Source organism: Equus caballus, chromosome 30, assembly GCF_041296265.1.
Source record: "Equus caballus isolate H_3958 breed thoroughbred chromosome 30, TB-T2T, whole genome shotgun sequence".
NCBI lineage: Eukaryota > Metazoa > Chordata > Mammalia > Perissodactyla > Equidae > Equus > Equus caballus.
This window is the reverse complement of record NC_091713.1, coordinates 34811212-34825167: the sequence shown is the minus strand read 5'-3', so window position 1 is coordinate 34825167 and position 13956 is coordinate 34811212. Positions and strand designations below refer to the sequence as shown.

General features: G+C 36.5%; 1 protein-coding gene across 19 annotated transcripts in view; it reads right to left on the bottom strand.

The window, feature by feature from the left end:
• Window positions 1-13956, bottom strand: part of PTPRC (protein tyrosine phosphatase receptor type C) — a 114320-nt gene that overhangs the window by 30373 nt on the left and 69991 nt on the right. For all 19 annotated transcript variants that reach the window (XM_005608046.4, XM_005608044.4, XM_005608045.4 and 16 more), the window contains 4 exons: window positions 11634-11753; window positions 6739-6897; window positions 5313-5518; window positions 2373-2433 (listed from right to left, as the gene is read on the bottom strand). In XM_005608046.4, the coding sequence (XP_005608103.1) occupies window positions 2373-2433; window positions 5313-5518; window positions 6739-6897; window positions 11634-11753 (546 nt within the window). The remainder of the gene's footprint in view (window positions 1-2372; window positions 2434-5312; window positions 5519-6738; window positions 6898-11633; window positions 11754-13956) is intronic.

The window sequence follows — 13956 nt, the reverse complement described above, 5'->3', positions numbered from 1 at the left end:
TCTCCTGGTCATCAAGCCAATAGTTTCCAGGAAAACAAATGAAAAAGACCCATGTAAGGCCAAGGACAAAGAGGAAAACTTAAAAGTTCCAGAAAGAAAAAATACGGGAACAAAAGAATATATGCAAATATATACAAAATGAATGAGGAGCAGGATGGCATTCAAAAGTAATACTGGATGCAGGAGAACAAACCAGAAATACTTCGTAAATTCTAGATTTTTAACTTAGAATTCTGTATGCCAGGTCAAAATATTGATCAATTGCCAGAGTAGAATAAAGATATTTTCATAGATGCAAGAATTAGAATATTTTCTTCTTATACTGGAGGATATATACCAGTAAAATTAGAAAAATAAATACATGAGATTCAGATGTAGAACTTCTAAAACAGGAAACTGGTGAAGAAAACTGATGGCAGCTGAGTCACACACCTAAAGAGTCCAGATCAGAACAGGAAGAAGAGGACCCAGGAATTCAGTTGAGAAAGTGTCAAAATACAGAGGATGGAATGTTACGGTGGGGAAACTCAGTGATACATTTCTAGTAGGTATCCTCTTGGTAGTTCACAACCCAAGACCTCCCCTGGAGTAGATGTCACCATTAAAAAGAAAACGGATTATTTATCTCTTAGGAAAATGCTATTGTGAGCAGAGTTAATGAAACTTTTTCTGCTTTATGGATAAAAGACCATGGGATAACTCTCCATCTCCGTTGACGTGGAAATCTGATAAAGGTGGAAAATTAGCTGTGTTACCAGGTAACATTTCTACAGATAAAAATTATCCCTGATTGCCAAGCTGTCTCTGTACAGGGAGGGTTATGTATGAGCTATACTGTCTTGGTGGGAAGTCCCAGCTTTGGGCACATCCCTACTGATGTGTTTGGAAGCTATGTCCATGGAACTACTATAAGAGATACTGGTTCCTTCCTTACTGTGGCACTTCTAAGCCAGGGCAGGTCCCACACCCACACATGTGTTCTCAATTCTTTTACATCTCAGTTGCCTCCGGGAAGGTCAAAGAGTAGTCCATGAATTGCCGTGTGCACTGCTACCAGGATTCATGCTGCCAGACTTTCTTGCTAGCATGTTGTGTATCCTGCTCTGTGTTTCTCCGAGTGACATGACGCCAGGTCTGGCCTACTACAATGTGAGTGTGAAATGTCAAGCTGAGTCTATGACCCCCAAGAGTGGGTGCTGCAACTATAAATTATTTAGAAAATCAGAAAAATTCAGCGAAGCTCTTTGTCTTGCAAGGGATTCTAAAAGAAAAGTATTTAGAGGGAAATGAAAGCAAAGATATCTGGCTGAATTTATTTGGCATTTAACATTAAAAACTTTTATTTTACGAATCTGAGCAGGAAGAACTAAAACTTTATGTAGGACCTCGTAAAGCAGTTTGGAAAGTAAGCTGTTTTTGTATCTTCCCTCTTTGGGAAGACTTTGGAAAATAAAGCATTGGTGACTGTGCACGTGCGTACGTGTCTAAGAGAGAAAGACTGAGAAGTGGCAGCATCAGGAACGATCTGTGGTTGATAACACAGCACAGAGAACTTAAAATAATTTAATGTTTTTTTGCAAGGCTAACAAGTAGAGAAAACTTAACACAGTGTACTATCTTCTTCCTCCATAGGCTCAGATCAACGGGCGATGTTAGTAACTCTAGAAAGAGCAGCAGACAATAGTGTTGACCCATACAGAGGAGATTATAAGGAGAACCGAAAAGACAAGTGGTGAAAAGTGGTCCCTCTGGTGAGTAGAACAATGGATGGGGAGTGATGGCACATAGCTGTGATTTTCATTATTATCATAACATTTTAATTTAAGTAATTTTTTTCTAGATGCACCTTTATTTTGATTAAATATTTTTAAATATTAGTGATGAAAAAGTAATAGCCATATGGTTACTAAGGAATGTTTAGCTTAGCTTCAGTTAGGTAAATTAGAGCAGATTTGTATGAAACGCCCACTTCTGCCAAGCATACCATTGAGGGATGGAATCAGATAAATAGATAAGCAACTCTAAACAGTACATGAAACAAACATGTTTTGCTACTAACATGAAGAAGTGTCATAAGCGTAATCATAATTTAAAAGTCTACACGGATAAATCCTCTTATGAATTATTTTATGAAATCAATCCTTTAATAATTGAATCTCCTAACTTGAATTTAAGATATTGCATTTTAAGATGATGTTTACCTAGACATGTGTTTTCTTCAGACAACTTAAAATATTATGTTTATGGAAAACATATAATTTAAACATTTAGTAGTTAAACATGAGTATGAATGTCAAATAGTAAAGCTTTGAAAGTGCTAATACATATGCTAATATAAATATAATATAATAAATAGCCAAGTAAAGACTTACAAGATGTTGTTTCTGAAACAGTTGTTGAAGGTCCACGATGTTTCCCATTATGAAAATAGACCTAAATTTCAGTGATAAAAGAGAAGATTGTCTTCTAGTGTAAATTTATATATCATAGTGTAACACATACATTATTTATCATGCAATGCTGTTTATTTTTGTTAAAAATATACTGGTTACGGGTCAGCCTCATGGTATAGTGGTTAAGTTCAGCATGCTCTGCTTCAGTGGCCCAGGTTCGTGTTTGGATTCTGGCTGCAGACCTACACCATTCGTCAGCCATGCTGTGGTGGCATCCCACATACAAAATAGAGGAAGATGGGCACAGATGTTAGCTCAGGGCTAATCTTCCTCAGACAAAAGAAGAGGAAGATTGGCAACGAATGTTAGCTCAGGGTGAATCTTCCTCACCAAAAAACCCCAAACTGGTCAGCTTTAATTTAAAGTTGCAGCTTCAGGTTATGTTGATTTTTTCACCAAATATTTTTAAAAAGAAAACACTTAACAGTGAATCAGATATAAAGAAATCTTAGCCCATTTAGTAATAATAATAATTATAATCAACAAGAATAAGTGAAACTAAAGGAACAAAATCCAACATATCAAAATATTCATAATTTAAAGTTAAAATTCCCTATTAACAGACTAATATTTTCATATTTTATTCAAAAAGAAAATTCTACCATTTACCGTTTCTACGAGTTATACATAAAATTTTTTAAGGGTAAATGGAAACAGTATAATATAAGAATGACAATGTTTATATTGAAGTGATATTTAGTTCATGAAGGCTAAAATGATAAAGATTGATGCCCTGAAGTGATAAAGATTGATGCCTTAAAGTGATACAGGGTTGAGTCTACAGTATGGATGTAACTAGCATAAATACCTACGTCTCATGATATTGAACACAAATAAACCAAAAACAGTTTAGATAGGGGCCAGCCCCATGGCCGAGTGGTTAAGTTCACATGCTCCGCTTCAGCAGCCCAGTCTTTCACCCTTTCGAATACTGGGCGTGGACATGGCACTGTTCATCAAGCCATGCTGAAGTGCCATCCCACGTACCACAACTAGAAGGACCCACAACTAAAATATGCAACTATTTACTGGGGGGATTTGGGGAGAAAAAGCAGGAAAAAAAAAACCAGTTTAGATATACAAGGGAAACCGCAAGGAGCAAGAAAGCAATAAAAGTCTTTGGCAAAAATCAAATTTGAGTAAAAATAAATCTGAATAATATCGTTCAAAGAGATGAATGACAAATATGATAAATCTGGAAAATATATATCTAAGTTTTTACCCTATGGAAGATATATAATTTCTCCAGTATTCACAGAATATTCTTAAACATTTATCATATGTTGAGCTGTAAAAAATACTTCATAAATTCCAAAAGGCAGAAGTTGTAAAACCCAATTATCTTTGTAAACTAATAATTAATAGCAGGAAAAAAAATTCAAGCAGTAGAAATATAGAAACACTCTCTTAAAAAGACAGAGCAATTAGAAACTCTTCCAAATTATAATTATAATGGCTTTAGAAATTATCAATCATAAGAACATTCTACTCTAAAAATCCACTTATTAAATTTTGTCAGTCATTGAGAAATTAGTGATAAATAATATAGACATGAAGGACAGTCAAAATTTTACCAAAGGACAATTCATAGCTTTCATTCATTTTTTAGTTCACTAAAAAAGAGACATGACTGGGTGAAAAACACTTTCAACCCCAAAACTATTAGAACACCAAGATAGACCTACAAAAAAAGTACCAAATTAACAATAATAAAGCAACCTTACTAATTTATTAACCAGAGATCACAATGATGAATAAACTGAAAATGACTGCTCCCTCATCAAGGTGTAAATGACAGAAGCTGTGGGTAACCTGGGAACTCACTCCTTGTGATTGGCATGTGAAGTAGAGTGGGGGCAATCGTGCAGGACTGAGCCCTTGACCTGTGGGATCTGCTGCTCTCTGTGGGTAGACAGTGTCAGATTTGAATTAAATTGTAGGACACTCAGCTGGTGTCACAGAGACTTGCTTAATTTGGGGGAAAAAACCTCTATATGTTTGGTGACCACAAGTGTCGGACATGATGTGTTTCCTGTGAATAGCAAAAGAGGCTCACAGAGAAGAAGCACACACAAAAAAGATCAACTAAACTGAGGATTTTTCCCCACAACAGGAGAGAAAGACTGACTTTTTCCATTTTAGAAGCATATGCAAAAAATATGACCAGTAAAAAGTGATTTTATGAGTGAGGTTTTTAAGTCTCTATGTTCACTGGTGTTTCCTAATATTTATTTCTACTATTTTCTAACCTCAATATACCTGTGAAAAAAATTATTTTAAACAGAAGCGTTTTTTTTTTTTGATGAGGAAGATTGGCCCTGAGCTAACATCTGTGCCAATCTTCCTCTATTTTATGTGGACACCACCACATCCTGTCTTAACAAGTGGTGGTAGGCCTGCATCCAGGATCCAAACCCGGAACCCCAGGCCATCAAAGCAAAGCATGCGAACTTAACCACTACACCACAGGGCTGGCCTCTTAAAAAATTTTTGTAATTAAAAAAGTCACGTTAGTAAAGACAAAAGCTCAAAGTAAATAAAATATCTAGCAGAGTAATCATCTACTGTGCATAAAATGTTGTGCTTCTTGACAAAGGAGCAATAATTTAGCTATAAGTAAATCATAAGGAAGGTCAAAAATATTCTAACAAAAGTATTTGCTTAAAATCACTGTTTTTAGGTCTAGGGATGAAAAGTTTAGAGTCAAACTTTTGAGACTTTTAGTGTGTGATTACATCAGACATCAGAACTTCTCAAGCTCATGTGAGCACTGGTCTTAGTATTATTTAAGTACAGCATAATAATCATTGTAACGTCAGTAAATCAGTACTATAGTGATTATGGAAATTATAACCATACCTCAAATGTATATGTTGTTGAATATTGAAGATCTGGTACAAAAAATAAGCACTTTTCTGTTTGAGGGTTAGCCAGGTAATCTTCAGGTCTGACTTCCAAATGGAACTCACTTTTGGGGCCATTACGCTCCACAGGAGCATCACAAGTCACGCGCATGGTATTATCTGAAATCCGCGAAGCCCTTAGGTTTCTGACCTCGCCTGGAGCTATCAAAATGAAGAAAGAATTATTACTGTAATCCCTTGGTAAACACATGCTTAAGTTACTTGACAATATATGTGTACAATTTAAAGTAATTTAAGCGTTAATTTGGGGATAATGGTTGGGAAGTTATGATAGCATATATGTGAAAAAGCTGTAAAAAACATCTAAAAATAAATCACCTATTCAGTCAATGAATATTAGCATATAAGCTGTCCTTGAAGCCATAGAGTTTATGTAATCCTCCAAGGAGACGGTGTAGAGTTAGAGAGTGGAGGAAAAGAGAGGGGAGCGGAGAGGGAGCGAGGGGAGGGGAGAAGGATGACTGGGAAACCCCCAAGGCCTGCACACAGCCCAGGTCCTTCCTTCCTGAAGTCCTTGCAATATCCTGGTCAGCACCTCCCTGGCTGGATTCTTCAGGAGCAAAAACAAATTGTCTTTGTTGTCTGTGATATCATAGAAATTCAGGAAAATAACACAAGCGTAAGCTTGAGGACTTGAACTTTTAAAATCAGAACCTAAATGACATTAAGAGCATTTTATGTCCAGTCTTGAATAGGACAGTTTTTCTTCATGAGCCTCGTGCCAGCTACAGTCTCTGGAGTTATAGACGGTGCCTTACACAGGGGCATCTCGTTTTGCTGACCTAGTGGAGTTAACATTCACCTCAGGGGCAGATCCACCTTTGGGCCTGGAATCTGTGCGGACATCATACAGCTGAAAAGAGCCAAATGGTATTTAAAGGAACCATCAAGTGGAAAACGTGACATAAAAGACTAAATGGTTCAGTGTAATGAAGAGAAGAAAATCTTGACAAAATGTTATGTTTTATGAGGTTTGTCAGGTGAGCAGAGGTCAACAAGTGAATGCTTTGTGAGTGAGACATTATTGGATGTCTGATTGCAGTTCACATTTCTAGAGAATAAAGAAAATAATAGATGATTCATTTTTATGTAGTTGGTTAGATAATTAATTACCTGAAATCTTATAAATTGTACCAGTTAATATGCCCTCATGCTTCATTCTGACAATTCTACAACAATATCTGAAGAAACAGAGAACTCAAGATAATGGTATTGAATTATTTTAAACCCTAGAGGTCAACAAATGTGCCAGGTCAGCATGTTTCCCAAATGAAGCATACAGATAGATGTAGTGTGTGCTACAAAGTTCATACTTTGGTCCTTGCCATTCATGCAAAGTGGCACTAAAGCATATAACTTACCTGCTGCGTCTGTTTCAAATGTGCATGTCTTAGCAGATCCATTACGTGGCACATTTCCATAGACAAAGGCACGTAATGATACATCATATTTTGTAAAAGGTTTCAAATTTTCCAAATGATGTTCGCGCCTAGTTTTATTCAGGAGGGAGCAGTTTCGATCTCAAGGAAAAAAATATAAAAACATTTATTAAGTCATTAAAAGTTGAGATTATCACATATTTAATTTATTCTCCACAAGAAATCATTCTAAGCCAACACCAAACTGAGTGACTGAGAAATAAATACATCCCTGGTGCTCAGAAGCACATACAATTATGAGCAAAGGTATTGAGCAAATTCACTTACTATAAACAAACTCAAATATTCAAACATTATTGTTTCATATCATTAATTTGGCACATATAATATTTAATAAGTTCAAACACATTTGTAAAAATAGTCTCTTTCTTTTCTGAGAAAACAGAGCCCACAGTGGATATTAGGAAAGTCTTGAGTTGTGATGTTTCAGAAAGACTATTTTTCAGTGAACCTTTTTCTGATACTTCGAACACGGTATTAGCCACTGTTATGCATTTTAGATGCAGAATCTATTTGATCACCAATAATCAACCCACTCCACTCTACTAATTTAAGCACGACAGTAATTCATGGCGGCTGCGACAATGAGGGAAAACTTCACACTGACAGTAGAATCTGAGCTGCTCATTGAAAGATGAGTGAGACTGCACAGGTGTACAGGAGAAAAGAAAACATTACAAAGGAAAGAAGGAGCATTTTGAGTTTAGGGACAAGCCCAACTAGGGCAGCAGATTCTCACTGGGGAGGTATATGAGAGATAGGACCTTGTCTGAGTGTGTTTTAACATCAAGGCAGAAGAGTTAGCATTTGTTAAGCTGAAAAATCACTAGCCACTGACTATTTCTGAGTAGTCAAGTGACATCAAGAAAGATGCAGTAGTGGCCAGCCCAGTGGCATGTTGGTTGAGTCTGCACACTCTGCTTGGCAGCCCGGGGTTCACAGGTTCAGATCCTGGGTGCAGACCTACATACTGCTCATCAAGCCATGCTGTGGCAGCGTCCCACACACAAAATAGAGAAAGATTGGCACAGACAATCTGAGATTGGCTCAGGGCCAATCTTCCTCAAGCAAAGAGAGGGAGATTGGCAACAGATGTTAGCTCAGGGACAATCTTCCTCACCAAAAAGAAAGAAAGAAAGAAAGATACATTAAAGGAAGATTAGAGTGACAGGATGCTACTGGATAGCAGTTACAGTAATGATAATAATAGTACCAATAATGATAAAAACAGTAAATAGATAACTCCATGTGCCAAGCACTGTTTTAAGTGGCGTACATGAATTAATTAACCATCACCATAACCCTACGGGTTGGCACTCTTGAGACCATCTGATTTTACAGGTAAGAAAACTGAGCCATAGCGACATTAAGCCATCTCTCCATGATCTCACAGGAAATGAAGAACAGAGCCAGGATGGGACCCAGGCATTGAGGTTCCAGAATCCATGCTGTAGTCCTCACCACTGTGCACAGTGTATGTGTAGAAGAGAGGACAAAGGTCTGCAGTGGGGCCAAGCTTTGCCTTAGTCTTAGATACTTCATTTCTCTACCTCCCTGTACGTGCCTTTGGACTTTCGGAAACAGTCTAAGAAAAGATCTAACATATGCTCACTTCTTGTATCAGTTACCTATCCATCAAGTGCAGATTATGGTAATATCTCTACCTCACCATGGGGTGCCAAATAGTAGGTGGGATAAAGTGTCTGTTCTAGCCTGGTTAAGTGTCTAATTTCTTAGAATTCCCCCAAGCTGGAATTAATTATTTACACAAGCCCAGTCCCTAGGGAGAATTCTCTTTGAGGGTGGGAAAATTGTGAGTTCAAGAGGGTCAGGAGGCACCCTCTGAGTCATGGCTTCTGCCTGCTCCTTATAGGGAGGTCTGGCTGCTGGCACAATGCCCGACTTCTTACTCAGCTGCAATCCAGATGTCAAGATGCCATTTTCAAGATCAATCTGGCTTCCATTCACTGACCTAATTTTGTATGTTTGCATATGTAACCTTACAACCATTCTTCATCAAAATGTTTCATTTATGTAGTTACGAAGTATTTATCTTAGCTAATTTGACAAAAGTCAAATTGTTGATTTAATTTTGAGCATTACATTGTTCAAAACATAGTGCTTTGGGGGATAAAAGTTTTCAGAGCTTAGAAAGGTGGTTCAGAATGTTCATTTCCATTTGCCAAGGGATTCAAGCTTTGGTTCAAAGGCCCAAATACTTGATATGAACATCTCTGTCTCCTCTGTGTGTTTGAACACTTTTTCTCAGGACTCTGACGTCAGAAGCACAAACTGTATGGGACAAGTTAAGGACTTGACTTAGTGCCTGAAATTCGTTTTCTCTTAGGGCAACAAGGACATACCCAGCCTTCAAGTCATGCAAGTTGCACTGGAAATGGCTAGAAAGACACTGGCTTCCTCATTTGTCATTTCTCTTTTTAGAAAATACCTCAGGAAATCCATTAACAACTTCCCAATTTGGATTCTAAAGTATCTTCTTGAACACTATGCCAAATAGTATAAACCCGTTGATCCCCAAACGATTTTGTGCTGGCAAAAAAAAACCTTTATACAAAATAATTTCCAGCAACATCATTGTGATCTTGAAGTGTACACACTGGTTTCAAACTTTCGAAAAACAGTCCTTTGAACGCAACAAAGCATAGAAATCTCTTCCTCACTATTGAGGAAACTTCATCGTCATTCAGCATCATTACGTTAATACACAATACTGAAATTCTCCCAGGTGTCTCATGCTAAAAACATACCCAACGCAGTAGCAAAAAGAGCACAATTCAAGCTGTTGAATTTGAACATTTATCTGAGTTCTGTGATCCTCAGTTGCATCATATAAATATGAAAATATTCATGCACCACTCCTCCCAGGGTTATTATTGAAATGTTTAACAAATTCTTATAATGTTATGAAAACACCCTGTAAACAGAGGAAACTAAATAAATGTCAATTACATTTTTCCTCTTTTAATGCCTAGCTTTCAGAGACTTTGAAATGATTAAATTACAAAATAATAAAATGAAATTTAATACCTAACTGAAAAGTAATATAAGCTGCAATATGGTTCATAGACATTTTTCCTGTGGATTTTTAACAGTGATTTTACTTGAAATAATGAGAGTATTTGAAAGAATTTCTTTGACAATGCTATAATCCTGTCAACTCTCTTTGACTTCCATAAAATGGAAGATGATCGCATTATGGCATAAGTTTGAGATGAACCAGAGAACAAAAGCAGAGCACACTTCTTTTTAGGGTAGCTGGGTTTGATTTCCGTAAGGGAGAGTGGACTGTGTGTGGGATGCTTCCAAAGAACCCACTAAGGAGGGTCAGTGCATGATGCAGCGTGGAGGCTGGATTCAGTTACCAGTCAACGGTTTTGGAGAAAAGAACACACAGAGTCAGACATAGTCCAGCAACCCCTCCCCACCCAACCTGTTCAAGCGTTATATTGAGATGCCAAAAAATTTGGGCAGCACTAAAGAAGAAGGAGCTGTACTAGTTGCAAACGACAACAACAACAGTTGTCAGACTGCTAATCACTAACTCATTACATCCTTCTTAGCCTAATTATGCAAATAGAGGTTTTAAAAACTGTATAGAATACAAAGCAGCAATAATCCTTGCTTTGTGAATTTCCACCATATACAGGGCATACAAAATACCCTGTAGTCAAGAAAGTATAGAAAGTGAGAAATGCAGCCAAGTATAGTAAGTAGAACATTCAGCGAAGAGAAAAGAAAACCAAACAATGTGTTCATACAGAAGCCAAGCAACATGAGTTTGTACAAGAGTTGCCCAATGAGGCGAGAGTATCTAATTGTCTTGCTGTTTCATCTTCCTGTAATTCCCATTTTTCCTGTCTCCGAGACCTAGCCTTTGAAATTACCATAACTTTAAATACATTGCATACATTTCTTCTCCATAGCTTTTGAGTCCTCTTATGCTAATTTGAAAACTACATGGGTATGTAACTTTGCATTAGATGTTTGATTATTAAGATCCAAATAATCAGCAAAAACAATGTTATCAAAATATATTATTTTAAGTCTATTACATTATTTATGTCTAGTTCTTACCTACCAAAGAGATGGAATTCTGTGAGATAATCAGTTCAATCCTACCTGAAGCTAGTATTAGTAAAGGATTAGTAGTGGGTTGTCCCAGGTGCTGAGGCTGCTCTGAGATTGTCCTTTCATGCTCACTCTTTCTACAAGCACTTCACGTGTTGTAAGTTGTCCAGAAGATGTTTATTCTCTTAAATAGTCCGTCACTTGCAGGACTCATGATCAAACCAGTCATAGCACATATTTTGGACTACATTTAATTCTGCAGCAATAACATAGACCTAACTAGATCTATGTTCCAGGATTCCACCTCCCATCAAACTGGCCTCCGTGAACAAATGGGTATATGTTCATTTTTATTCACCCAATATTTTGTGTGTATCAACTGGAGCAAGTTTTGGAAGCTGTATGTTTATTTGTTTGTGTGCTTAAATAATGGGTTCTAACCAGTGCCGTAAAGAGTATTACTATCCAGAGACTTTTTTTTTCCTCAGGCTTTGGAGTGTAAAGACTGGAACTAAGACAGATCAAGAAAGACAAGCAAATGTTGGAGATGTTCAGGGGCTGGAGAGCCCACAGTGAGTGGAAGCAGTTCTAAAACCAAGGCATATAAGATGCCCATCACAGTCACTATATAGAGAGCTCCGTGGCTCACTAGCTCAACACACATTTCTAGTACTTTCCAATTCTTGATTTCTCTTTCTTGATATGGAATTAAATTCTATACAAATTACCTGAAACATTCTGATAACACAAAGTAAAACCGTGAAAAAAATTTTCAGGAGGGTCCCAGGAAATCGTTCTATTCTTGGCACCTTCAGTACCACATCTAAGATTTGGAGGCGGTTTTGGAGCTGTTAAAAGAATAAGAATATAAAATATGAAAACTAAGGCATGGAGACAACATTCTTCATATTTTAAACAAGCATTATTAATAACCATATCTTGATTTTATGAATAATAAAATTAAAAGAAATATCTGACCTTATTAAATTTGATTTAGAGGTCATTTAACAGAGTAAATGTCACTGCAGAGGGACATTGTGGAACCTAAGGATTCCACTGAGATATCTGAGAACTCGCTCTCTGCCTCATACATATTATTGTCCAGCTATCTTGGTATTTCTAGATTTCACTACGCTGAAAATCTCTCATTGGTGGTGCTGATAAATTTAACAGTCATTATTCAGAGCAGCACTTCTCATTACTTCCAGTAACTAGTCATCAGAACTTGAGATGAAGAATGTACTAGATTCTTAAATCAAATTTATGAGGTACAATTTATATGAAACACAGCCATTTGAGGTATAGTTTGATGTGTTTTGACAAATACACACATCAACAAAACCACCATCACAATCATGATGAACATGATTACAAGAACATGAACATGATGAAGACACAGAACATTTCTATCATCCCCCCAAATTTCTTCTGTGCCACTTCCCAGTCAACTCAGCTCCCCTGCCCAACCCCAAACCCCCCCTGAACTGCTTTCTGTTACTATAGATTAAATTTGTCTTTCATTCATTTCATATAGATAGGATCAAACAGCAAGTACTTTTCATACAGAAGCCATGTCTAGCACATCGCACCTAACACAGTGTTCTAGAGATTCATTCAGGCTGTCACATGTGTCATTAGTTCGTTCTGAGTCGTATTCCGTTGTAAGGATATACCACATTTTATCTATTGATCCAACTTTTGATAGACAGTTGGGCTGCTTCCAAGTTTTTGGCTACTATGAATGAAACTGCTATGAATATTTGGGTAGAATTCTTCATGTTGTATGTGTTCTTTCCTCTTTGGTAAATACCTAGAGTGAAATCTCTGAATTATTACTTTACATTCTCACCAATACTATTGTCAGTCTTCTTAATTTGAGCCATTTTAGTGAGTGTGTAATGTCGTCATCATCTCATTGTTATTTTAATTTGCATTTCCCAGAGGACTAATGATATTGAGCATCTTTTTACATGCTTATTGACCATTCGTATGTCTTCCTTTGTGAACCATATGTTCAAAATGTTTGCCCAGTTTTATCAGGTTACTTGATGTCTCATTTTGCAGTTGGCGGAGTTCTCTACATAGTCTGGGAAAACTTCCTTTGTTGAAAAATTAGTTATGGGTAAAAAAAAAATAATTACACATAATTAATTTTTCACAATGTGTGGCTTGCTTTTTAATTTCCTTAATGGCATTATTCAAAGAGTAGGAATGTTCAGTTTTGATGAAATCTAACTTATAAAATTTTTTTTTATGATTCTTGCTTTTCATGTCCTAAGAAATCTTTGCCTACACTAAACTAACAAAAAGATTTTTCTCTAACGTCTTTGTCTAGACATTTTACGGTTTTAGCTTTAGTGTTTAGGTCTGCAATTCATTTTGAGTTAATTTTTGTGTTTGTTGAGAAGTAAAGGCTGATGCTCATTTTTTCTTCTAGAAGGTACTTGGATCACTTGTTGAAAAAACTACCCTTTCCCCCTACTTAAATGTCTTTGCACTTTCATAAAAAATAATATATATTTTTTCTGGAATTTCTATTTCATTACATCGACTTGTGAAGACTGTGGTGATTTTAGTATTTAATATCCAAAAGTATTAGGTTTTTCGAGTTGTGCAGAGGACATAGTGTTTATGTCATTTTATTTTTCTTCTTGTGGTTTTGAATTGTTTTGGAGGGTTACTGGAAGACATAGTTTTAGGTAGCTTCCTTAGTCCTCAGGTATTCCTGCCACATGAAATTGCAAATCATTTTAGTATGTTCTGTCAAAAATCCTGTAATATTATAATTAATAAACAAGTTCAGTAACGTGGCAAGCTGTAAGATCAATACAGAAAAATCAATTGGATGTCTACACACTAGTAATAAACAATTTGAAAATGAAATTAAAGAAAATACCATTATAAACAGGAATAAATTTAAACCTAGTAGTAAATTTAACAAAAGAAGTGCAAGACTTGTGAACTGAAAACTACAAAATAATTTTGAAATAAATTAAAGGAGACCTAAATCAATGGAAAGACACCCCATATTCATGGGCTAGACATCAACAT